The sequence below is a fragment of the Chanos chanos genome, chromosome 3 (assembly GCF_902362185.1).
Source record: "Chanos chanos chromosome 3, fChaCha1.1, whole genome shotgun sequence".
Taxonomy (NCBI): Eukaryota; Metazoa; Chordata; class Actinopteri; order Gonorynchiformes; family Chanidae; genus Chanos; species Chanos chanos.
The window spans coordinates 10,556,506-10,582,297 of record NC_044497.1 but is presented as its reverse complement, the minus strand read 5'-3'; the positions used below and the strand labels follow the sequence as shown (position 1 = coordinate 10,582,297).

The 25,792-nt window shown below is 43.7% G+C and overlaps 1 protein-coding gene across 1 annotated transcript; it reads left to right on the top strand.

Annotated features, from left to right (window-relative positions):
• Positions 1-604: 604 nt before the first annotated feature.
• rttn (rotatin) lies at positions 605-25,515 on the top strand. The gene is made up of 49 exons (XM_030768783.1): positions 605-635; positions 1,133-1,320; positions 1,541-1,727; positions 1,954-2,031; positions 2,182-2,272; positions 2,424-2,538; positions 2,955-3,102; positions 3,403-3,568; positions 3,725-3,906; positions 4,040-4,155; positions 4,804-4,971; positions 5,104-5,316; positions 5,448-5,560; positions 5,659-5,785; positions 5,908-6,033; positions 6,324-6,440; positions 6,891-7,030; positions 7,320-7,491; positions 7,715-7,814; positions 8,098-8,186; positions 8,861-8,978; positions 9,481-9,577; positions 9,708-9,773; positions 9,868-10,059; positions 10,812-11,051; positions 11,215-11,359; positions 12,233-12,405; positions 13,660-13,879; positions 14,295-14,423; positions 14,813-14,923; positions 15,609-15,767; positions 16,469-16,546; positions 16,990-17,167; positions 17,425-17,516; positions 17,653-17,749; positions 17,939-18,137; positions 18,702-18,792; positions 19,020-19,170; positions 19,522-19,659; positions 20,188-20,384; positions 20,711-20,816; positions 20,938-21,035; positions 21,159-21,236; positions 21,651-21,777; positions 23,441-23,643; positions 23,912-24,179; positions 24,431-24,534; positions 25,194-25,263; positions 25,433-25,515. Exons 1-49 carry the CDS (start codon positions 605-607, stop codon positions 25,513-25,515), a joined length of 6,675 nt encoding a protein of 2,224 aa, XP_030624643.1.
• Positions 25,516-25,792: the final 277 nt, after the last annotated feature.

The window sequence follows — 25,792 nt, the reverse complement described above, 5'->3', positions numbered from 1 at the left end:
GAGGATTCACATGGTATACTCTAATGAAGTCTGCAGTAAAACAATCAATAGTAGATCTTGTTCATGTAATTTAATTCTTGAAATTATGACTGATGGAAGGAACAAAAACAAGTTCAAAAAACAAACAAACAAACAAACAAAAAAAAAACAGAGAAAGCAGTCCTCCCCTAGAACAGTGAATAACATATGCTTTAATCTAACATTTCGAAGAAAGCTGGGGCAAATGGCCGTATGCCATTGGCTCCGAAGGCAGAAGTTTACTTACTGCTTTTCCAGAATATTTTATGTATCCTCAAACATTACTTGATTCAGCTTTGATTACTGTGAGCACCTCGGATGCACACACTAAATTTGATCAGAAGTGGCAGAATGGCTCTTCAGAGTCTTGCAGTTATCGTTATTGATTTGATGCACTTGTACTACATTCATGTTGAACACACCCTTACCCAGGAAGTACATGATACTGGCGCGGTGGTTGAAAACAAACCCCGGGCAACCTGTGACAATGAAGTACCGTTTAACCGAAAAAAAAGAAAAAATACTCCAGTCGCTCATTTACAGCCCACCTGACATGTACTGATACTTTATATAATTATATATAACAATGGAATTATCATCGATTATAAAGAAGATTGGTAAGATATTCCTTTTGACTCTTAACTTTCCAGGATTTAAAAAAACTTGTTTTCGTTTGCTAGCAAGCTAACCTAGCCTATTTGCGACTACTGTTAAGCTTTAAAACTGAACTCGTAATCAAGTATTCAGTTTGCCTGCTTTGATTTAATGGGTAAGTTAACTCAGTAATGGTTTCTGTCGTAAGTATATTAGAGGCTGTACTCTCAGTTGTGACAGCTAAAACTGGCTAGCTACTAGCTCGTGGGCTAACAGTCAACTAATAAAGTTTTGGCTATGTCACATCTCGGAAATTGTTATAAAAAAAAATCAATATCAGGTAAATGGAGGCAAATCCAAGTTAGCTGGTTAGTTTTCTTGTTTCATTCAACTGAATGTTCTTTCTGTAAGCAAGTTCGTTCATTCTCCACTCAGTGTCACTTGTCAACATACTCATCCTTGGTAAATTTGTTCGGATTTGAAGCTGAGTTTGTCCTTTTTTTATTCTTTTAATTCGAAGGCCATTCTTTAGTGGAAATCAGAGTTCGAGCCCTCAGAAACATCAAATGCAAACTTGAACATGGGCTTATATCCGTTCCTGATCTCGTCCAAGAGAAAATGCTCTTCGTTTTCCTTCTTGAGTGGTTTAATTTTCCTGAGGTGCCTATGCAAGAGGAGGTTTTAGAGCTACTTGACGTACTATCAAAGGTAGGGCAATATAATGTCCGTTTACCTTACCCGGAGCTTTTACAAATCAATATTTCCCAGTCCTCATAGAGAATGACAGGTGGTAGAGTGTGTTTCTGTCATATCATTTGCCTGACAACAGTAACAGGTTCTCAGTGCACAGATATAAGGGATAGATATATTTTTTACTCAGGCTTTAGAATTCTAACAGTATTTGTTTGTTGTTGTCGTGTTGTCAAAGCATCCAACTGGAGCTCAGATGCTGAGAGATGTTGGAGCAGTGGAATTCCTCACCCAGCTTACACCAAATGTTGAACCTCAGCTTAGAGCCATCGTTGATGGCATCTTTGATCAGTTGTTTCATCTCTCCCCCGAATGTCTTCCTGACATGTCTCATGAGCCACAGTTGATGTCCCCTTTACAGACCGGTGAGACAGATGCACCTGCTTTATCTTTCGCACTGATTCTTTGAAATAATGTGTTTACTAACGTAGAAAAAAAAGACTTTTTTACTCAATATTGTCATAAGGACTTTTCAGTATTCCCCCTTTTTTCGCTTACAAGGAAAAGATCAAACAGTTGACTGTATGATGAAAGAGGTGAGGTGAAATTTGCTTCCACGCAATTGCTAAAAGTTATTGCTTTTCCCCTTAGAGAATGAATCATCATCAAGAGGGTACTTTCAGCAAAGCAAACCAACTCAGACAGATGTGCCTCCTCCAAAAGTATCAGGTGCAGTTCATTAACTTTGAAGTCAATGTATGCTTTTGCTTAAGGTTCAACCTTAAAGGTGAGATTTCTTGTGCTTTACCCTAATTTAGATGTTTCACTAAAGCCTGTATGTTATTGGTTGAACTTCTGTCTGTTATCTGTGTCAAGCAGTGAACGCCGCAGTGAGATGTCTGAAGTTCTCAGCCTTTCCTTGGCTGTCTTTGACCAACACAGATCGTCATATATTATCATCAAATGAAAGGTGTGTGCAGCAAACAGATGGGTGCCAATGCACTTTATCACTATGTTTAAGACACGGTTTTAGACTATATGCATTTCGGTCACTTGCTTAAGCTATTTTGATTATGCGTGGTTTGCATAAACCTTTATAAAATGCTTCTCTCTGTTTATAGTTCCTTGAGCAGTAACAACCCCAACCTGGTACAGACCACCTGTGAACTTTTACGAGATGTAATCATGCAGGACTTTCCAGCTGAAATTTTCCTGCAGAGGCCAAGCACAGTTCAAGTAAGATTTGTGTTTTATTTATTTATTTTGGGACTGCAGGATTAGTGACCACTAATTCTCTGGTAGGTCGATCAGACCAATTAGGGGAATTGAATCAATTGGATTTACAGCCATGACATCAGTGCCACCAGAGCTCAGAGATTTTGAATACTTTGCAAATTACAGCACCTATAATTCAATGACCTTTAATTTAGTGCACGGTCTTATTTACCGCTATTGTCACAAACCATTTCTTTAGGCCTCACTCTTTCTTGAAAAGTGGTAAATTAAATCCTTCACTGTTGTGGTTTAAATGGTGATAAGAATACAGAATTGATTTTATCCTTGCTATTTTTCTTTCTTTTGTGTGTGTTATTTGGATTTGCTAATCAGTGTTCTGTGTTTTTTTTTTCTTTCTTTTTTTCTTTTTCTATCAGAGTCTTCTTTCCCTCCTTTGTCTTGATGCTGAAACTGACGTTAGCTATTTGACACTTCAAGCAATTGCCTGCCTGCATCAGCTTTGCACAAACCTGAGGAGCCGTCTTCGTTTCCACAGAGATCCCAGCTTCTGCTCAGCCAAGCAAGGTAGCCCCTACTGCCTTCTGAGAATAGACTTCCTGTGCTATAAACAAGCTTGCCTTCTCTCGAATCTTTATCAAACACCACAGTTCCCTCATAGGTTAATGCTATGTTTTTGCTCTCTTTTGAATAAACACTGTCCGGCTGGCACTCGAAGGACTCGCTGAATTGAATGAGCTCAGAGTGAGCTAGTGAACAGTAGCGTGTAAAAATAAATAACCCCTGTAGCGTTTTGTGCTGTATCCCGTTTTTGCTGCGAAACGGATGGTTTTGAGACATTGATATTCTTCAATTGCTCTTCGTCAGATCCAGTCTCCCAGAACTCCTCCATGTCCTACTCCCAGGAGCAGAGAGGCCCCCAGCAGTCCGTGGCCTCCTCCCCTGAGGAGTGCTCCCCCAGGCCCTCGGTGGTGGGACGCCCTGGGCAGAGAGTCCGAGGGGACGGACAGGATGGGGATGCTGCCTCCAACAGGTCAGTGGGGGTGAATATTCATTTCCTGTCCGGAAGGTAAGGATATGTAAATTTAGAGTCGCTTATGTTTATGTAGGTGATTTTTTTTCCTGTCTGTTTCATTTGTATGTCAGCCATCCCTGACGTGGGATATTAAGCATTCTCTTTGATTTGCAGCAGCGGTAGTTCCCAGGGAGGGGCAACCCCTGGGCTCCCCCTGCAGTCTCCCCAGGACCAGGCCCACCTGGAGCTACCGGAGCTGGAGAGCGAGGACCCTCTGGAGCTTCAGGTGCAGCAGTGGAGCTTGGCCCAATTCAGCGTGGCGACCATCGAGCGTGCCGTACCCCTCCTGAGGACAGGTGAGAAACTCTCTCTGGACTCGTTGCCGGCCCTCGTAGACGACCAGCGAAGATCCACGTGTTTTCGTCGTGCTTTTTTTTTGCCGTCAGACAGTGAATCTCTCCCTCTCTTGTTTCCTGTTCTCTCTCACAGATAGCCTGAGACTGTTCCAGCGACTGGTGGAGCTGCTGGCGGAGGTGTTGTTGCTTCTGGGAGACAGCGTCGCTCAAGAGCTGTGGGACGAGCCCAGCCTCACCGCTGTGGAGCTGGCAAGTGCTTCTAAAAAAACTGCCTATGCCGCAGGGATACAGCCATGGGGGGATGTCACCATTAGTACTCAGACACACCTGTCAGCTCTCTCTCTCCCTCTAAACTCGACTCGGTTTTGCAGGAAGTCACACAGTGACAGCAGAATATTTAAATCAATCACTGCACCCCGTTTTTTTTAAGGCTCCCACACCTTTCATATAACCTTGTCCTTAATTTTTTTTTAGTTGTTAGACTTGTTAAATAATGCTTGTTTGGTTTGTGAGACATTTGTGAATGATAATTTCATGGCCGACTCTTTGAATGAATGTGGGTTAAATGTATGTTCGTTTATTGAGTGCCTAGAGAACTGTAAGACTGCTTTTGCCTTAGACTCTCACAGCTCTTTGATGTAAGCTCCCAGTCACAACAGGCTAGCTCACCGTTAAGAATAAATATATATTTTTTTTTCCAGGCATGCTCCTTGTCCTCATTGACATTTGATGCATGCTCAAGGCATTTTATCCTGAAAATTGTTTTTGTCGACAAACTTCCTTTGAAATCCAAAGGGCTCTTACTGCCCCCTGGTGGCTGCCACATGCCACTCAAGTAAACAGTGCTGAATGACATTCACAAAGTGATTTGCCATGTTCTTGTATCTGTTACTGTAGAGAGAAAGGCTTCAAGCATGTATGGAAGCACTGGGGGACATAATGCTCCATCACAATAACCCGTCCTCTGACAAGCCGGAGTCTTCCCTGGTTTTCCACAGAATGGCCTACATGTGCTCTGCCATCTTCACCATCCGACTTCTCCAAACTCTTATGCCTGTGGAGAAAGTGAGAGAGCATGACCAAGTCTGCCGTTTACTTAATTAAATTTCATTAGTCTGCTGTTATTTATATATTTTTTAGATTACTGCTGAACCACCATTTTCTTTTTGCTTTGTTTTTTGTTTTTTTTTAATATAGGCTAGCGAGAATCTTCCAGAAAGTACAGCAGGGGCCATTTTCATCCTCTGCTTGGATACACCATTCAGTTTGGCTTTTCCCAGTATCCACGAGTCTGCGGTAGCCTATTTGGAGCAGGCGAGCTCAGACAGCTACAGCATATACAAGACAGCAGCTCGTGCTGCCCACAGCATGGAGACCACCTGTGCCTTCATTAAAGAGGCCCAGGCAGAAGTAAGGCCTTCTTTCCACCAGAAAGAATAATCTGGATTATTAGTGATGATGCTTAATCTGTTATGGTGATATTTCACACTCTTATACTTCAGGTTCGAATTTGTTCGTGTCAAACGTAATCTCGTTCACAGGGAGATAAAAATTGGTTGGAGCTGTTGGAGCTTGCTGATCAATCACTGGAAGGTCTTCCATATCACCAGCACTTACCCATTGTGAAAGAATGCATTCAGATGTGCTCCCACCTGTAAGGATCTTAGAGTTCTCTAGAATTTTTCTGTGTCCATATATCTCAGAATATGAGAACCCTTTGTAAATTTGAACTGAACCAATTTGCCTTTGTAGATGGAAGTTTACAGAAGCCAGCCCACTCCTTATGACGGAGAGTCAAAAGATTTTCTTGAAGCTTTTGTGTCATCCTCTCCTTCCTGTAAAGACTGAGGCGTATACCTGTACCCTCAATATAGTGAAGGTACGGTCAGAATTTAATTGGGCCATGCAGCTATAGGATCTGTGATATTATTCTGTTAGGAGTGTGCAGGACCGGACCTGAGGTAATATTGATACTTCATTCTGATGATATTGCCCTCCTAGGATTGTTTAGGGGTTCACAATGTGGCCAAACCTGCCTCATCTGTCAGCAGTGGTGTGAATTTCTTGCTTCACAGCCGCGTCCTCTATGAAATCACTACATTTGGCCTTCAGGACCAGGCAAGAGAGGTGAATTATTTAGATCCTTTTTTTTTTTTTTTTTCCTCACAGACATGCTTTATAATGGACAGCAAAATAGAATAGGTTATACTGAAGCGTGTTTTTTTTTTTTTTTTTTTTTTTTTTTTTAACCTTTATGTTCTCTTTTTTTTGCATTTGATAGGGTCATGTCAAAACTAATGTTTGACATTGCACATGTCCACTATGACATTTGCCAATGCACAGCTCTCAGACGATGTTGAATGACTCGCAAGTGAATTATCAAATGCTGTAAGGCTTGGTTTATGTGTGATCCAAAGGTGAATTCTGCTGCCAAGGAGATCCTTCTCTATCTGCTGAAAGGACGATTGATGATGACAGCTCCAGCTTGGAGAAGATTTAATGAGGCACTTCACCCGGTCATCGCCATACTACAGGTAAACTCTCCCAAACACCGCCGTGGTAATGCACAGGCTTGGCATAAGCACAGAGAAACTCTGTTGCAATATTAACGCGTTTCAGCACGCCCAAGGCATCATTTTAATTTTAAAGTTGCTCTCCATCCCATTTTAAACAAGGTTATTTGTGCTTCACAAAATACAAAAAAGGAAGAGGTTGTTTTTTTTTTTTTTTTTTTTTTGAATCACCATGTATCTTTGAAAGCTGTTTGAACCCAATGAATATTCATGAACCTTCTTCAAGGTCGTTAAGTTTGATTTATTTTGTCCTGGACAGCCAGTAATTGGATGGTCCCGTCATTAACGGAGGACTTATACAATTTGTAACGTGGGATGCGCATGGTTATTATTCTCGCGCTCAACTGGATTCCCTTTGGAAGCCTATTGTCCGTCAGGGCGGCTGTAAAACAGACTGTTTATGTGTCATAGAGCTACGCGGGCACGAACGACGCTTTGGGAAACTGTATCTTGCTGCTAAGTGAAGCGTCAGACGAGATGGGAGACGGGGCACCCTCGCAGACTGTCAGACTCCGAGCTGCTCTCAGACTGCTCTTCACTAAGCATCACACGTGAGTGTGTGTGTGTGTGTGTGTGTCAGGCCAATTTCAAATCCCTACCGCTGCTCCATACCATTAGACTGCTAAGCCTCCTTTGATATGTATAAATCTCAAGCTTCTTGTTAAGATTCAGCATTATCGTCTTCTTAAAGGTGTAGGCTGAACTCGCTTTGAAAACATCTTTGAAGCTCCGCTTGAAGGACTGCGATATTGCTCTTTATTGCTCGTCACCCGAAGCGTTTGAGAGCTCCAGCGTTGTTCCAGTGCCGTAACTCGTTGTCTATGTGGCGGTTTGCTTTAGAGTACGAAACACCGCTGTTCAACACCTGTTACCCCACCTGACTCAATCAGAGGGAGCCAGCACGGCGAGGCCGGCTCTGGACAGTGCCGTCCTTTCATCTCTACCATCCCTTTATTCACTTAATAAGACAGTGGACATCAAACTGGACAACACCAACAGATCCTTTGTCAAGGTGAAGAGATGGTTACTTTTTCTGACTGAAGATATCCTGAGGATGGGCTACTGGTTTCTGTGGCCTTACGCATAAGTGTTCACTTTGCACCTTTTATTTGATAAAAATAGTTAGCGTTGACCGAAAGACATTTTGAAAGACGTCCTTTTTGTGTGTTAGGCTCCATCCACAGCGGTGTCCACCCTGTATAGTATGACGGATATGTGCTTTTGTCTTGTAACAGGTGGAGTGTGTGAATAAACTGTACAGCATTCTCACCTCAGACACCGTCGACCTCGTCCTCAGAAAGTCTGCAGCTGAACAGCTCTGTGTCGTTGTGCAGGGTGAGGAATCTGCACTCTTTCCCATTCGAGCCTTGGCAGACGGGCGAGTCACAGTGCTGTAGGCTTTCTGTGGTGTGCCGCTGAGCTGTCCTTTAATGCATAAAGGAGGGTTCAAATCTATTTTATAACATGAACATAACATTTTTTTGTAAGCCTGTGACAGAAAGCTTGTGAAATTGATCGGTGATGGAGTGCCAGATATTGATCAACAGATTTGGACTGTATGTATTATGTCATCTGTTTTGCTTGATAGTAAAAAGAAAAGTCCTTTTTTTTTTTTAAGATCCATCCATGCATGCAGTGCTGAAAAGCCTTGGTATTGTGGACAAGCTCATTCACTTCATCTCTGAAAGCGTGCACAGCAACGCAATGGTAAATATAAGGGTTTTATTTATTTATTTATTTATTTTTGCTTAGGCATTTCAGCCCATGAAGCTATGTAGTTTTATGTTTGCTAATTTTAACCGGAGTGCACCGAGGCAAATATGATCTGAATATGAAACGAATTCTGAGTTAATGGCGTCAGTCAAGAGTGAGTCAGTCTTAATTTGGTTTTTTTTTTTTTTTTTTTTCCCCTTTTTTTTTTTGTGTGCGTGTGATTAAGTGTTACCCCGGGCCTAAATCTGCAAGTGTAGTGAAGTATTTTAACCTGCTAATGAGGTGCAATTACTTAGAAATATGTTTAGAAATGTGGGGTGGTTATGCATACAGCACAACCTGATTAGCCGCTTCAATAGGCCGTCTGCTTGGCACTGTAATTGTCCATTAGGAATTTTGTCTTGGCTGTTTGTTTGTCGGGTTTTTTAGCAGCAACTGCTACGACCGGTTTTGGACAGTAATTGCCGAGCACTGTTCATTGTGTCTGTTTGTTATGACTGTTTAGCATAATGACCGTCTGGACCGTTTCGAGCGGTTGATGACGGTAATGACTTTTTTTCCTTGTTACTGTTAATCAAACGAGTTAATGAGTTCACATTTCCCTGGCTTTTACCGCGCGTTTGAGAGAGAAAACTGGGAGTGGATCTGTGTCGTATTCCCCCTCACAGAGCAGGGACTGCCTGTTGGAGCCCAGCGTGAGCATACTGAGGAAGCTGGTGTATGCCGACGCCTCCCTGCGCCACGCTCTGGCACCCCGATCATCTCTCCTCCTCACGCTGCTGAGAGGTAATGCAGCATTCGCTCGCTCAAAAACTACCCTCTCTCTCTCTTTAGTCTTCAACACCGAAGTCTTTTGTCTTTTGAAAGGGACGGATCAACCTTTTGAGACTGTCAGAGAGAATTTATGGTCGTTTAAAGGTCAAGAAAACGCTCACAGTCCATATATAGCGACACTGTTTTTTTTTGCCCCCCCCCCCCACCCCGAGAGGTAATTTAATAAATCAATCAGCTTGTTTTTCGAGCCGTCCCACCTCGGACCCTCTTCAGATTTTGCTTGTTTAGATATGCTGCCGTGTTTGGATGTTAGTCATCGTCTAGACAACGCGAAGAGAAGAGTTCTTGACTTTTCCTGAACGGACTGACCCCCCCAAGATGAGCGCAATTTCCAAAGCTTTCGAAAGTGCAGGGTAGAATAGTGTCCCCTAACGAGTGGGCGAGCGGACGAATGAGCCGACGTCGTTACATTAATGTTTCAACCCCCGTTCCTCTCATTTGCTCCTCCCGTTAGCTTCACTCATAATAAAGGAGAATCAAGGGGAAGTGGCTGAAGCTGCCGCACTCATGTGCTTCCTTCTGTTTGATGAAATAGCCAGAGTGGACATATGGTAAGAGTAACTCTCCTTGTTTTTCAATCACATAGTATGAACTAACATTCTCCTGTCTCAATTCCAGCCTTTTTGAATATGAATATAGAGGTTCCATCTCACTGAACATGTTATTTCATGTGTTTGCTAGGACCGACAACACGGAGCCGGGCTCTGCACTTGCGTCATTCTCTCTGCCTGTGTCAGTCATAAGGAGGTATTTCGGTTTCACCACGACACCTAACGTCACTAGACATTCCTTAGCGTTTCTGACTGGTAAGCGTGCCTTCCTGCTCTTCTCTCCCTCCCAGGTATAATTTGCCATTTCAACCTGCATCCCACCATGTGGTGAGCCCACACTGTACTGTTCTCCCCCCTTCCTCTGATCTTCTGAGCCTGCCTCCAGTCAGGGAGATGCTTCAGTTTGCCTGGAACAGAGCATGGCATTCTGGCATTGATGGACTCCTGGAACAGCTGAATGGCCTGAGAAGTGATATAATGGAGTAAGTTAGACATCTCACCGGCGTCACTTTATGATTGACGGTTCGGACCTTGTATCTCTCGAACTTCTCTCCAGGCTAGAGCGTGTCATTTTTTTTTTTTTTTTGTCTCCTCTGTTAGCCGTCTCTCTGCCTTCATTTTGGCCTTGTTGCCAGCTCCAATGTACTGTGCTCAGAATGTTTTCTCATAACAAAAGAAACCTCCATGAGAACTCTGTCTTCATTTCCCTTTGATATGACTTTATGAAGTCAAATGAGTCTATCTATTTTCAGTTTTGGATTTTGAGGGATTACACATAACTTAAAAGAAATCTCATTCAGTGAAGAACTATGAAAACAATGTTCGGTTTTGTTATTCTAAAATCAACACACAGTCATAGGAGAAAATAAGTTCCTTCAGAATGTTCAGTGTTCTAAAACTCGTTCCCCCCCCCCTTCTATCCTCACTAAATGAAATGAAAGTTCCAGAGACATCACTTTTTTGAAAAATATGCAGAAGTCGTTTTTGTTGTTGTTGTTGTTTTCCTGCCTAGTTCAAAATGAATGAGGATCCTTTTGGTGTAAACCTGGGACGTTTGCTTTTATGATGAATTGTGCTTTGTGAGGCAGAATTTCAAGACAACCCGAGAAAGCGTTCAAAAACATCTTGCGTCATTTCGGGGAAGCTTTCTCAAAAATAAAGCGATAAAGAAAATGAAAGAAAGCGCTCTAGCAGAATGAGGTCATCCCGTACTCTGGCCCCTTTCTCTCCTCAGGTTTCACGAGGACCTGGTCATGTCCGCGGCCCAGGGCTCGGCCCTGAGGGTGAGCGACGTCGGGACGGGCCTGCGGGACTGCGTCCGGGCCGTCCGCTCCGCCGGGTCTCACGGGACGGCGAGCGAAGCCTTGGCCCGCATGCACCTGTACATCCTGACCGACCGGCTGGCCCTCAAACCCTGTTCCCACAGCAGCAAAAGCACACTCCAGGCCCTTCCCTGGCACCCTGCCATAGAGAGGTATTCCCCTCAGCCTGCCTACTCTCGCAGGAGGTCCATTCATGTAGCTGGTTGGAATTTTTTTTTTTTAAAAAAAATAAAGGAAGACACGTACTATGCCTCTAAATTTTTGCCGTGTCTCTGAAAGCACTGAAAGTTTTTCAACTCGTCTCCCTCTATCCAGGTTTTTGCAGGTTCAGCCCGCCAGTGGGGCAGACCAAAGGCTGCTGGTGGACATTGTTGCCTTCCTCAATATTTTCTTTAAACAGCACAGGTCAGATTCAGACTACCAGGACCTCAGGTGGATATTAGAGCTCCTTCATAAACAGGTAACCCTTACAAACCAAAGTCCCATCCTGAGCTGCACTTGTAATGTGTTATGGATGACTGTCTCTGTCTCTCTCTGATTACTTTGGGCTCTCTTCTCGTCCTAAAACAATAAAGAGGCACAGTCTGCTTTTTTTTTTTAATTTGATTTTGTTCTACTTTTCTCTCCCCGAAAACAGACACTGAATTTATTTGAGAGCGGTAGAATAAATCACTCTGTCGGGGTGATAGAAATGCATTAATATCTTATTAGACCTCAAAAATGGAGTGCCATGCCTGAAACGTAATGCTCATTTTTAAATTGTTATCACTCTGTTGCTGGTGTTGTTTTCCTCTGGAGATTAATGGCTCTGTTATTTACAGAGATTGCGTTAGGATTCAATCAGTATCTTGCTTCTCATTAAAGTGTATGTATGCAAACAACCTGGCTTATCCAGCAGATGAACCCATATTTGATGAAACACCCAGTGGGTATTGTGTTGATATGCTAAGTGATTTTGTAATTACTGGAATGTTTCTTAAACATCTGTTGTGTCTACAATGTTCTATGATACTAAATGAAAACAATGCCAGAGGAGTTTTTTTTGACTGCACGAGTATGGAGATAAATTACATGCAAAATAGAGTAGCTTTTGTTACCGTGATGTAGAATTTGTAATGGGGGTAGCTATTTTTGATGTTTCCTCCTGTGGTGAACAAGACTAGTGTCACCAAACTGAGCTCAGTCGAGCTGGGAGAGAAACTGTGATTGGCACGTCACTTCATTAGCGTGCTCTGTGTGTGTGTGTGCTCTGTGTGTGTGTGTGCTCTGTGTGTGTGTGTGCGTGCGTGTGTGTGTGTGTGTGTGCGTGTGTGGTTGTCATCGTCTGGAAAAGGAGACAAACGCACTGCTGAACCTGTTGCCGGGTGCGGAACGCGGGGCGGACGCGCGGCGGGCGACGCAGGGGGAAGCGGAGGACCTGCAGGGCCTGGTCAGTCAGCGTCTTCAGAGAGAGCTGACAGCATTCTTCAACACCCTGCTGCAACGGCTCACCCACACCTCCGACAGGTAGTCAAACGCTCTCCTGGTCTATGCAGAGAGTCCGCACACGCACGCACACACACGCACGCACGCACAGAAAGCTCCTGGATGTCAGTAATGGCTGGGTTCCAACTGGAGACTGCAAGCTGATTCTGTGAGATTTCACTTTGCTCAGAAAACTGAAATGTTTTGTATGCAAAGCGCGTGTACGAAAGGTGGAAAAGCGCTCGGAGGCATAGCGGTTTCAAACAGTTAAATACCCTCTCAGGTAAGTGCCCTGGAAACAAAACATGTTGAAAACATTTCCAACAACCCCGACACACGAATACCTATTCTCCAGGCGTTTGTTTGATCACGGGCCGTACCCAGTTAATGCGGATCTTCTGACAGAATCTATGACTTGTTTCACAGTACAATGCATAAAAGCAGAGGGTAGGGAAGTTTAAATAGCGCAACGGTAAATGATTAATGCGGTTTATTCGAACAAACCTTAACTGAACTTTATGAATGTACTGTCCGTTTTCAACCTGGGTGTCTGAGGCCCAGGGGAGAATTGATTTTCTTTTTTTTTCTTTTCCTCCCCCCCCCTCAGATTTCTTACAGAATGCGTATGAATATTTTGCCATGTTTTCACTGAAGTCAGACACTGTCTCATGAAACTTGAACCGAGCCATAAATAACAATAGGCAGTAATTATTTCTTTTGTGATTTCTTTTTAATTAAATATCATACAGCCGGTGGGTCTTAATTAAGCTTTAAACTCAGCATAAATCCACTACCTCTCTCGTCGGTTGAGTTATGCTTCCTAACACCGCTGTGTGGATCGGACAGGGAGCAAAAGAGAAATCGCTCAGCCGGCGCTTTTTTGTCTTCAAAAATGAGGCCCACGGAAACCATTTAGCCAAACCAGTCAATTTTCTTTAACCTTAAAAAGATCTTTTTTGCTTGAACCTGGCTGTTCTTCCCGCGTTCTATCTAAAAGGCCATTCTCTAAGCGTCCCCCAAGAAGGAGGCAAGACTAGCCCAAATCCTCTCTTGTTGCTGTCAGAAATGCATTACCTAAATGTATGATCAGAAGAGAAGTGTTTTACACCTGAGAACTGGGAAAGGAAGAATTCTAAACTTTATCAGAAAATGTATCATGTAATGTATCATGATAATGTATCAGAACTCTTTTTTTTTTTTTTTTTTTTTTTTGAATTCTTTGAAAACCAGTTTCGCATAGACGAGGTTTCTAAATGTTCTTATGCCTGTGAGGGTGTTTTTTTTTTTTTTTTGCAGGTTGTGTGCGGTTCTGGCCGGTCCCTTGGAGACCCAGCTGGCGGTCCATCTGCTGCAGTGTCTGCGTGTGTCTGACGGCCCTCGTTTCTACGGCCTGCCGTCTCTGGAGAGGACGCTGAGGAGCATGGCTCATGTCACGGCCCTGCCGGGCTGGAGCACACACTCATCTGCTACCGACTCCCACAGCCTCTGCCTGAAGTACCTCAGCGGCCTGTTAGAGGTCTGTACCCACTGCGTGTAGCACACGATGACCCCTTGTCCCTAACACACACACACACATGCACAGCGTGCTTGGGTTATCAGCTAAATATAAAGCGCACTTCTCGGAACACTCAAGTATATTAAAAAAAAAAAGAAAGAAACTACAAACACTTGCCTTCTTTTCCACTTTTTTATTTTTCGATGCATAATCGTGGCTTCTCTTCTCCTCTCTTTCGTGTTTCTTCGTGACTCACTTCAAATCAGATGAAAGCCTCATTGCCAGCTGTGTTTAATCCATGTCGGAGGGAAAAAAGCACTTAGGAGCTCCTCTCTTCGCTCGTGTGTGTGTGTGTGTGTGTGTGGTGAAGTGACCCGATGCTCTGTGCTCTGACTATTAATAACAGTCTTTCATCTCGCCTGGCTCTGCTGCCCAGGTCATATCCTCGTTTTATGTGGAGTGGGGAGGTAATTCCATGTCATTCATGGGCAAAGGGGTGACGAAAAATGCAGTGATCTGCCTGCTTCATCTTTCTCACGAGATGATGTCTGAGAGTAAAAATAAGGTAAGTGTAATGAAACAGTGTAAAACATAGTATTCTTGTTTTCATACTTCTTTTTTTTATATATATATTTCCTACATTCAGTAGGTTTTGTTAGTCATTTGATCATGTCATATTTACATTGTAATTGGGAAAAATGTGCTGTAGTCTGTGTTTTTTTATTTTTTTATTTTTTTTTTAAACGTGCTTTTTTTTTTTTTTAAACATCTATGTGCTACTGGGTTTCAGAATATTTAACTTAAATAGTCTATTTGGTCTAATGCTTCATTTCCACAGATGTTAGAAGAGAAATATTGCACCTCTGGATTAGATACACTCTTAAAAAGTAGAGCTTTTAGCATATTAAAGTCCCATTGTTGTGTGCCTGTGTGTGTGTGTGTGTCTGTGTGTAGGACTGGATGTCTCTGTGGTCTCTTGGGCATGAACAGAGCGCTGATCAGCAGACCTCGGCTCATTTGGGCCTGGCCTGGCTAATTCCCCTGTGGGTCGACAGAGACCCAGAGGTGAGGAACACACACACACACACACACACACATCTTGTTATAGAGGGTTTCAGCAACCAATTTACTGCAAGTCACTATGTCATTCATATTCTGAGTTAATGCATGCATACCCACACTGCCTTTTAGCACATCTAAGCTCATTATTTCAATCCACATCTTTGATCAGTGCAATTTTATACCAAAGCTGTGACTTTCACTTCCCAATCCAATTTTAAAAGAGTGTTTGACATGCTCAGAAGATGTCTGGACACAAGGTCATTTTTTTCAAATTTAACTTTCAAAAAAGTTTTTTTGTCGTTGGAATTAGTCCATTTGTGATTCAGTAGGCCTTAAAACCGCGCTCTGATCCTCATTGCTTGGCTATTTGTCAACAAGGAAACGCGACACAAAGCTATGTCCCTTTGCAAGACCGTGACTCATTCTTATTACTCATGAAGTAATAAAAAAAAAATTCAAATATTAAGATCAATCCTTCTCGGCTCCTCACTTCCTCACCGAGTCTCTGTCTCAAGATCCCTCCCCGGCGTCAGCGGGTTGAGTAGCGGAACAGATGCTGCTCTGTGTTGGTCATTGACAATGATAGCCCAATGAGTACTAACACATGCCAGTTAGACATGCCAGTGCTATATGCCAACCATGCATGCCAGTTCTGAGGGAGTGTGGTGTCCCTGCCCTGCTGTCTCAGGTGCGCTGTGCCAGTCTGGCTGTTGGCGCTGCATTGTCGTCGCTGGAGAGCGGCTGCGTGGCGCTAGCCGCCAGCTGCCAGAACATCTCGGGAGGCCTGTGGGGCACACTGCTCAACATCCTTCTGGAGCAGCAGGAGAGCAGCATGGTGCGCAGAGAGGTAAAGCACGCCGCCGAGCCGGAACCCGAAAAACTGCCTGCTAAGCCCCAAACTTAAGGGCTAAAACTTCCACACACACACACACTACCTCTTCCTCATTCAGGCTCTTCCAGACGAACCAATACGGCCAGAGCTCGCAAATCACACTCAGAGCTGACTACCACACCCCCCAACTCGGCTACTTATAAAATCTGCTCACTACTGTGTACCAGCTAACAGCTAACTGCACTCCAGATTAAAACCAAATGACTACTTTAACTAAGCGTCACATCCCAGACAAATTACCACATGTTAAAAACATCTACCCAAACTATGCACTTATAATCTGTTAAACATGCTGTGACAATCCAAATTTGCTAATAGGTGTAACAACCCTCCATCCATGAAACACCAATAATTTGGCTTACTCTCTGTGTTATGATCCAGTTTTAGAGTGCCACTGAAACTACTTGCCACAATCAATCCAGTTTTCACAGCCTATAAAATAATAAAAATAATCTATAAAATAATGCTTACCGTGTTACTTTTCTGAAATGCTCAGTGCCTTGTATGAATTTCCATGCTTTTTATGTTATTCTGTATTGAGAGGTCGATCTGCTGAAGTTGTCAGGAATTATGGAGGCTGCATGCATTGCTACTTTGATGCAACAAGATGGCAGTATTGCTGACTGTAGATTTTGCTGACTTTTCTTCCCTCACAGGCGGCATTTATTTTACAAAATCTCCTTGTCATGCCAATGCCTGCCAATTCCGAGGAGGCCAAAGACTTTACCTGGCAGGTATGTGAACTGCAAAGAAACATGGGAGTGACTTTAATGACATAATATTAGTAATAGAATCTAGACATTACTTTTATTCAATCAGGTTTATTCAGATATACTTGCAGATCTATCTGGTTAATATCGATCTCTTTCTTTCGTTCTTTCGTTCTTTCTTTCTTTCTTTCTTTCTTTCTTTCTTTCTTTCTTTCTTTCTTTTTCACTGTCTTTCTTTTGTTCTTCCTTCCTTCCTTCCTTCCTTCCTTCCTTCCTTCCTTTTTTTCTCTCTGGCTTTCTTTCTTTCTTTCTGTATTTCTTTCTTTCTGTATTTCTTTCTTTCTTTCTCTCTGGCTTTCTTTCTTTCTTTCTGGCTTTCTTTCTGTATTTCTTTCTTTCTTTCTTTCTTTCTTTCTTTCTTTCTGTCTTTCTTTCTTTCTCTCTTTCTCTCTCTCTGTCTCACCCAGGGTCCCTGTGTGCATGATGAGTCTTCTGGGCTGGCCTTGGTGGGGCTGCCTGCTCTCCAGGCCTTGCTCTATCACTGTCAGTTCTTTGAGCACGTGTGCCAGATTGTAAAGTCCTGCTACCAGGGCAGACACGCGTTTAGCCTGAGCACCCCCGGTCAGCCGACCTACTCCACCGATGGTAATGTTTTCACATGCATTGTACTGAGTCCTCTAACGGCTGATTACAGTCTGATTCAGCTGGATGCGTGCAATTGCTGCCTATGCTGAGATTTCATTGAACTATTATCCGAAGAAAATTAGAAATATTTCATTTGTAGTGCTCTAATTTTAAGGTACTAATGCTCTTGGAGAGTGTTTGTTGCCTCAGTAAAGTAGATGACTGTAAGCTTGGTTTTTGAGCCTGGAGAATGATTTAGATGATGCATCTGGCTTTAGATCTGAATGACTCTCTGAGACACTGGAAAGGCCTTTCTGTCCCCGTGAACCAGAGTCCGGCTCCAGGCTCCATGTCCACGTCCAGCACTCTGGTGAGTCAGGCTGATTAAAGCGAGACGCGCCAGTCGATAACTAATCAGAGTTTCAGCACAAAAGCACTCTTTTTGAAAAACACATACGCAGCGCAGCCCCACGGCCGTGGATACTAGAGTGTTTGTCCTACTGTAGGTTCTCCCTGGAGCTTCCGGCGAGCTCCACAGCCCTGTGCCCCCGTCCCCAGTGCCTCCTGCTCAGGACACTCCAGTCAACAGACTCACAGCTCAAGGTGAGGAAGTAGTTCCCGGAAACATCCGGAAAAATACCTAGTCATGGTGATGTGAATGGGTGGGTGAGGGAACGCACTGTTTGCGTACGTGTTCGTGAGAGTTTCCGTTAATGCTGTCGTCTGTGTTTGCTTGTACGTGTGCATGCGTGTGTGTGTGTGTGTGTGTGTGCATGTGCGTGTGTGCCGCAGGCCAGAGCGACACAGACGGCAGCGAGTCGTCGTTGTCACAGGACTCTCGCGCGGCGTACGGCTCCTCAGAGCCCGTCTCCATAGTAACCCCTCACCTGGTTTCTGCCCTGTGCGGATTGCTCAGCAACCTTCTTGCAGTACTGCCTGAGTTTACGCTCAACGCTTTCAAACAAAACCTCATACTCTCAGCCCTCGCCAGGTGTGCACACAAACACACGTACACACACACACACACACACACACACATGCACAGACTCACCCTGAGTGCTGTATGTTCTCCAACACACAGCTGGCTCTGTTTAACCTACACAGCCATTTAGCATTATAGCGACCACATCCTCCCTCCTCAGTGTGAGAGTGGGTATTACTGCTCTCTCAGGTACACACACACACATACACACACACCCAAGCCACACATATACATACACACACACACACACACACACACACACACACAGAGTCACACATACACATACACATACACATACACACACACATACACATACACATACACACACACACACACACACACACACATAAATTCCACACTTTGCAAAACTATGCATATGATGTTATAGATCGTAATATAGATATTTTAATTTAAGCTCTTTTTATAATTGAGATATCAGATATTTATTCATTTTATTTTCAGTCCTTTGGTTGGTTGTTTATCTTCTCAGATTAAAGAATTCTCATGCGAAACGATTGCTGTGTAGACACTTTTTCAGAAGTTTTCTTCCGTGTGCTCCTGTGTTTACTGTAGTCTGGTGGATGCAGCAGCCATAGAGAGATGCGTGAGCGAGTTACGGACACCTGCTCTGCTCCCGGGCGACGAGGAGGATGCCAGGAAACAGGTCTGCGCGCTTTTTAGGATGTCATCCTTCACAACATCACAGCAACACAAAAGAGTTCTGATCCTCCTTTCTTCTCCTCCTCTCTCTTCTTCCTGGGAGAGCTTTGTGTCTGGCTCCTCTCCTGCCAGTCACTGTGGCTCAGCGTGCGTTTGTGTTTGTGTACGTGTGTGTGTGTGACTGTGCATACTTGTGTGTGGGCCAGATGACTCATTGTGTCTGTCCCATAGGCGCTGAGCCTTTTGCGTTCCCTTTCGAGTTTCTCAAAGCTCCTGCAGCACGCCTCAGTGTTGAGCCAAGACCTGGCATCCCAACTGGACTTCCTCCGATCACTGCTGGCCCGTATCGTCTCGGTCCTCACCCTCAATATCGCAGATATAGGTAAAGCCTCTCACATACCTCCGGCGTTTTCAGTAGCTTTGAATGAACGGCGAGTGCTCTGAGCGATACAGGCAGGGAGAAAATTGTGCGTGGTACATTCTGAAAGTTTTGCAATCCAGAAAGTTTCTTTACAGTGTTAAAAAAAAAAAAATGAAGTACTGGAAAAAAAAAAACCCAAAAACCAAACAGTTCTTCTAAACTGACATTGATAGATTGTCATGTGAGTGGTTTTTTTTTCTTTTCTTTCCTAATGCCTACAAAAAAAAAAAAAAGCAGTAAACACTTGACTCGAAGCCTTTAATGAGAATGTCATCGGTAGACTGGGTGTCTGGTTTCTTTTTTTTTTGTCAGATGCAGGGACCCGGGACGTGGTGTTCCACACTTGGACAGACTTGTTTATGCTGCTGGCTACTCTGGTGTGCAGGAACGCTTCTGCTGTGTGCCCATCTGTCTCCACTGCACTGGGCAGACACTGGCAGCCTTTCTCAGGTGCTACCTCAGCCTAGGGTACTCGGAGAGTGGAACAGAGCCTAGTTTTTTTTTTTTTTCTTTTCTTTTCTTTTTTTTTGAGAGGGGAGAGAGGGAATGTGAAAGAAAAGAAGACAGATGCAGTCTAAACCCTAGCTCATTATCTCCTTCACACTCTCTCAGAGAGATTGCTTTTGACAGACTGGGGACAGGGGAGGATATGACGGGCCTTTTTAGAAGTCAGTGATGGATTTATTTGATACGTTAAGCCAGGTGGGTGGGCGTCAGATGTACGGAGTCGCCTCAAGGTTTCTGGAATTTTCCGAAAGCCTGTTGGGTTTGGGAGTCGGGCTTTTTCTGTAGTTCTTGTCGCGGTTATTGTTGTGTCGTAGACAATTCTCAATACAAACCGCTTTTTGATACAAAGTTTTTTTTTTTGTTTGGCTCGTCCCAAAATTTGGAGACTTTTTATTTATTTATTTATCTTTTTTTTTTTTTTTTTTTTTTTCATTCGAATAAAGTAAAAAACATCCGTTTGTTCACACTCAGGTACCATATCGGTGTGTCTGGGGCGGTGGGCGTCTGACCCTCCTCTCTGTGCGGCCTCTCTGCATTTCCTGTGCGCGCTGCTCTCTGAAGAAGCAAAGAGCAGAGGGCAGGAAACAAGCCGCTCCACGCCCAGCTCTCCTCTAGCTCGGGTCCTGACAGGCGCGCCGGCCGAAGAGCTCTGTGAGACCTTACTGCAGGTAACAGTCTCCCCCCAGCACGCCCCCCATCAAAGCGCCGGCGCCGGAAATCAATTACGCTGTAATTAAGTAGTATGAAATAATCGGTTGTTGGAGAACAGATCAATAGTTTGCATTTCAAAACTTCTGAAAGATGTTGAATTAATCATGCCTCAAAAACATATTTGACGCCGAGCGTCGTAAAAAAACAAACATCCTCCACAAGGCAGTCGTTGAAACAGCGGAACAGATGGGAAGGATGACTTTAATTATCGTCAGTGTTTATGATAATAAGCCATAAGGCTACATCGGGAGATGTCTCAATTTTGATTGTGTATCAACTTCAGAGATACGAGAAGGCTCCGTTTTCTGACCCTTTGAAGAAAATAACAGCAAAAGCTCTCATGTCTCTGCTGGCCTGCAGTCCAAGTGCTCAAAATTACGCTTGTAAAGGTATCGAACAGCCAAGCATCCTTCAAAAAAAATCTTCAACATTAGAGTGAGCACCCTGAGTGTGGGGATGTAGTGATTGACCAAGTGTGATTTTTTTTTTTTACCTCTCCAAACTCTCTAGCTGGTCTGATTGACACCTCTGTGGAACAAATGAAGCAAATCTACAGCCGGCTACAGATGGAGTCACTGAACCCCGTCAGATCAACACACAGGAGAAAGGTGTGGGATTCCGTGGAGATGTGCTGATGACCCTACAGGGCTTTGTGTTAGAGTAGACTTTAACGGTGCTTACATTAAGAGGGCTTTGGCAGAAGCGCTGATTTGTATCTCTTCTGTCGGCAGGAGGAGAACAGCATGAAGGAACTGAAGATGATTTTGGAGATATTGAGGAACTGCCTGTATCTAAACAGCGAATCCAAAGCAAGTAGCTCATGTTTAGTTATTTTTGTTAGGATGTGTTTTCTGTTATATTAGTGATCCATTTGCACCACTTAGTATCGATTATAATTGTATCTCTCTTCATTCTGTTGCTCTTCTCCACAATATAAGCCATGACACAAGACTAAATGTTTTTCGTGATTATAGGATCTCTCATATTTGCCAAACCTTAGATAACCAGTAAAACAAGTTAACAAAGCCTCATTATTCTCAACCTGCTATTATGCCACAACTGTTAAAATACTAGGCTCAAGACTGATTGGGAAAAAAACACATTAAACTCTTTCAACGTTACTTTGGAAAAAAAAAAAAAAAAAAACGTAAACAGAGCCTTTCAAGTCTTTCTCATTAGTCCTCATCCCCTCCTCCTCCTCCTCCTCCTCCTCCTCTCCGCAGGCTGTGGCGGCCGAACTGCGCATAGCCGCGGTGCTGCTGGCCCTGTGGCCGTGGCTCCTCGCCGACGACCCCGTCTTGGCCGCCGCGCTAGAGCTGCTCTGCGTCTATACGGCCAATTGTGCCGCAGGTCAGTGAGAATGAGCTCCTGGGCTGAGATAATGGATGTGTCTAGTGGAGCCGTGCCCGCTGCAATCCCCCGGCTCTCCAATCAGCTAAGCTGACTGAGTCATAGCCCTCAGTGTGAGAGGCATTGTATCCACCGTTAGCTGCTCAACCGTGCCTTAGCATATAGAGCGCTGGTGTTCGCCAGACTAACACAATAGGGACAGTGTCGCCGAGCGGTATGGTTACTGTATAGCTGAGGATGGCGCAATGAGAGCGCGTATCCAGTGCATAGCTGCATGTCCCTCGAAGCTGTTTTGCGTGTTGAGTAATCAGGTTCAGAAGTCATTCGAGCGGAAACTGATTTAAAAAGGAAAAAAAAAAAAAAAAGTGAACGTGACCTCCATAAAAAATTGGAAGTTTGTGTGTGTGTGTCTGTGTGTGTGTGTGTATTTTGAGACTATGATCGCATCAAAGAGTTAGCTGAGGTCATGGAACATGTCGTTGTCGAGACAGGATGCAGCATAGCGCTGCGTTCATGTCAGAGAGAGGCAGCTAAGCAGACTGCGTGTGGGTTTTCGTCACTCTTATTTCACTCACACACTGCGAGGCAATAGCAGCCTGTCTAATACACTGCACCTCAAAGGTTCTGCTACCAGCAGGCACTGTTTAAAGATTATGAAGCGAGCCTTCAATTAAGCAGCTTGCCTTCGGGCTAGCCACCATATTATCTATGCTATTACATTTCCTTATAGGATGCTGTTTGTTATACAGTTTTCATAAACCCCTCATCGCTCCAGCTGAATTTTCTTTTGGGATTTGATTTGTCTTCTTTTATTATTTGATTTGGGCACTGACAGAACGCCTGGAGCTAGTCCTTTAATATCCACTGCCCAGGATTATCCGAATTTTTTTAAATGTTTTTTTTTTCCTTCTTTTTTTTTTATTGTGTCTGTGTCTGTGTCTGTTTTTTTTGTTTTTTTTTACCAAGATGGCTGAATATTTTTGCCAGTGTTCAGTCAGACGTTTTTATCACGCTCTTTATTGTAAACTGAGCATTTCTGTTAAACCACAGTAACGTCAGAAATGGTAAAAAGGGGGGGGGGGGGCAGAGGGGGCTTGTGTGAACCCACCAGAAGTTATGTATTTATAGACGATGAGGGGGTGGAGATCTGTCATCTGTGCCTTTTAATCAAAGTACACGTCTCCCTACCCTTTCCACTGATATAAACTCACTCAGTCTACTCAGACTCACCACAGTACCCTCCCCCCTTAAAAAAAAAAAAAAAGCCATGCCACTCAAAACCTCAGATCAGACATGTTCCTGCTGTCTGTAACCACACATCTGTCAGATCAGATCTTTGAGGTACCCCTATATGCCCTATCTGTGTGTGTGGTTATAAAATATCACCCATTTGACAATGTAGTGCTGCAGATGACAGCGCCACGGTTTATAGCAGATGTTTACGTTTGTGTAGATCCTAAAAGTTTATTATTTAATGGGATTCATTTAATCTAGGCCACTTAGAGCCATTACTCTTTATTGTGACCTGTGTTCTGTTAATACTAGTGTGTGGTTTAAAGTAAAAAACTGAAAAAGAGATGTCCACACTGCAAGTAATATTTTATGCATGACAAGTATTTTCTCTCCCTCTCTCTCTCCCTCCCTCCCTCTCCATGTCTCTTAGCATGTGGTTCTCTGTGTGGCAGCAGTAGTAATGGGGCAGGACAGCCTTCCCTCCCCAGGGCTACAGTGAGTAACTCTCTGATGCATTGTGTAATGAAGCTGGCTTCCCAGGCGATTCCTGACAACAGTACCATTCACACCCTCGCCTTCTCCCTGCTGGCCAACCTGGCTATCTCCCGCGACTGCAAGAGCGTCCTACAAAAGGTAGCTCCATAAGGACAGTCACCGCCCAGTACATGTTCACCTTAAGCGTTCTAATCTGTAAAAACATTTTGAAATGTCTGTGCAATCACTGAAAAGCTCCAGTGAGATTTTTTCGCTGACTGCCTACCAGAAGCAGGGTAAATTTCCGCTTAACCTTTCGGTTAGAGGTGCCAGTACCTACTTACTTTGCTTTCTCTGTCTGGTGTCTTGCAACATCTGAGATCTCAACTTTTATCGTTTAATCTCACCCGCCCCCCCCGCCCCCCAGAGTAATTTTTTGCAGCACTTCCTCTCTGTGCCCGTGCCGAAGCCCGGCTCTCGACACAGCGGCGCGCTCGTGACTCTGTGGCTCAAGCTGCTGTTAAACGTCTCCTTTGGGGAGGACGGGCAGCAGATGATCCTGAAGCTAAAGGGCAGCCTGGAGCTCCTCATCGACATGGCCCAGCACAAAAACAGTAGCACCAAATCAGCAGCCCTCATCATCCTGCACAACATCTGCTTCAGCTCCATCAACAAACCCAAAGTCCTCGCCAATGGTACGAGTACATACGAGAAGAACCCCCTAGTTGAACTTTGGGTGTCTTAGTTCCCCCGACGCGTTGCGGTTGGTCTCGGCGGAAAACGACGGACACGTCACGCTTACCGTTCTGTGGTGTACTTCTGTACCGGCTATTCTGTGTCCGCTCACTTGGCTGTATTGTGTGTGTGTGTGTGTGTGTATGTATTCATAATAAGGTGCATTTTCCACAAAATATATAAAGAATAACTGTTTTCAAATTCCTGTCAGAGAAAGCAGTCGGGCTGCTGGTGTCATGTTTGGACAGTAACCTGCCAGATGTCTGTGCCATCGGAGCGTCCGCTCTGTGGTCTCTTCTGCACAACTACCAGAAGGTACTTCAGTGAAGCTGTGAGGCAGTCGTTCTGGATCATGAATATGGTCGCAGTTAAAAGCTGATATTAGGAACATGTGAAAACGGAGAACTGTTTTAACCCTTTTAACTGGGATTATAATCTTATACGATGGCCTCGCTGCTTTTATAAAACGCTTACCGCATGCTTAAGACAATAATTGCATGGATTTTCAGGAAAGGATCAAACCATTTGTGATTCATACTCGCATATATGTAATTCATAAATAGCACCTAGCACTAATACTATAGTGCTGAAAACCTACGCTGTTGCTAGGTGACAGAAGGGTGACATATTTACATGCTAATGTCTTAGATGACAGTGGTTTTGATACTCTTGAGTCAGTCAGTGCAGCGAGTCAGTGACGGGTAAACCCATCACAGGTGTGACTGTCTCGAGGAATGAGTAAGTGCTATGAATGTATTTCAGTCTGCCTTCAGGACCAGAGGTATCAGTTTCATAATGAAGAATATTGATTCCTCCCAGTAAACATATTTAATCATTTACTGCCCGCCTGCGTTACTTTGACAGAGAAGGCTAAGATGAGATAGAATAATCAGTACGTCTTGTCGGCCTGTATACAATGAATGGTGTCAGACCTTTATCTCACTCTTTGGCATATCTGATTTTTCCCCACAAAGGCAAAGGCTACTTTGAAGTATCCTTCCATCAGGCTGAAGGTTGATGAAGCACACACCACTGCTAAGAGAGGTATGCATTCATTCAGTTTGATCATCAATTCACAAAGGATGTCTTCTATTCCTAAAAATTCATTTCAGTGTGTATTACAGCTGCATTTCTCACACTGTGTGTGTGTGTGTGTATGTATATGATCTAAAGTATGACTTGATCTCAGTCTGTTCCCTCACCTTATTCACAGATGCAGAGCAGAAAGGCCACCAGCCTCTTCATACATATCTCTTCAAGTGCCTGGAAAATGTCAAACAGCTCCTAAGTTCCTAAGTGTCATGACGCAGAGTCTTATACATTGAATGTGAATGAGTGCGAATGCCTATTTATTTGTGTGTAAATATATATTTATGATTATGCTTGAACTTCCTTGTTATGATTTTGTTCGAGCCATTTGTTTTTTAATATTTGTAGTGAGCAATCAATAAACGAACTGACTTTTGTTGGAATTGTTTGGTTTCTTTGTCTCAGTGGAACATTAAGTTTGATGAAATTGTTTCTGTCATAAATGCACAGTACCTTTTTTTTTATGTAAACCGATGATGTAACA

What these genes read in the sequence shown, in the direction of transcription:
- rttn (XM_030768783.1), top strand. Translation starts at nt 605, where the DNA reads ATGGAATTATCATCGATTATAAAGAAGATTG. An exon ending in CAACAGACTCACAGCTCAAG is followed by an intron (nt 17,750 to 17,938) that starts GTGAGGAAGTAG and finishes TGTGTGCCGCAG; the next exon opens with GCCAGAGCGACACAGACGGC. An exon ending in ACCCAAAGTCCTCGCCAATG is followed by an intron (nt 24,180 to 24,430) that starts GTACGAGTACAT and finishes AATTCCTGTCAG; the next exon opens with AGAAAGCAGTCGGGCTGCTG.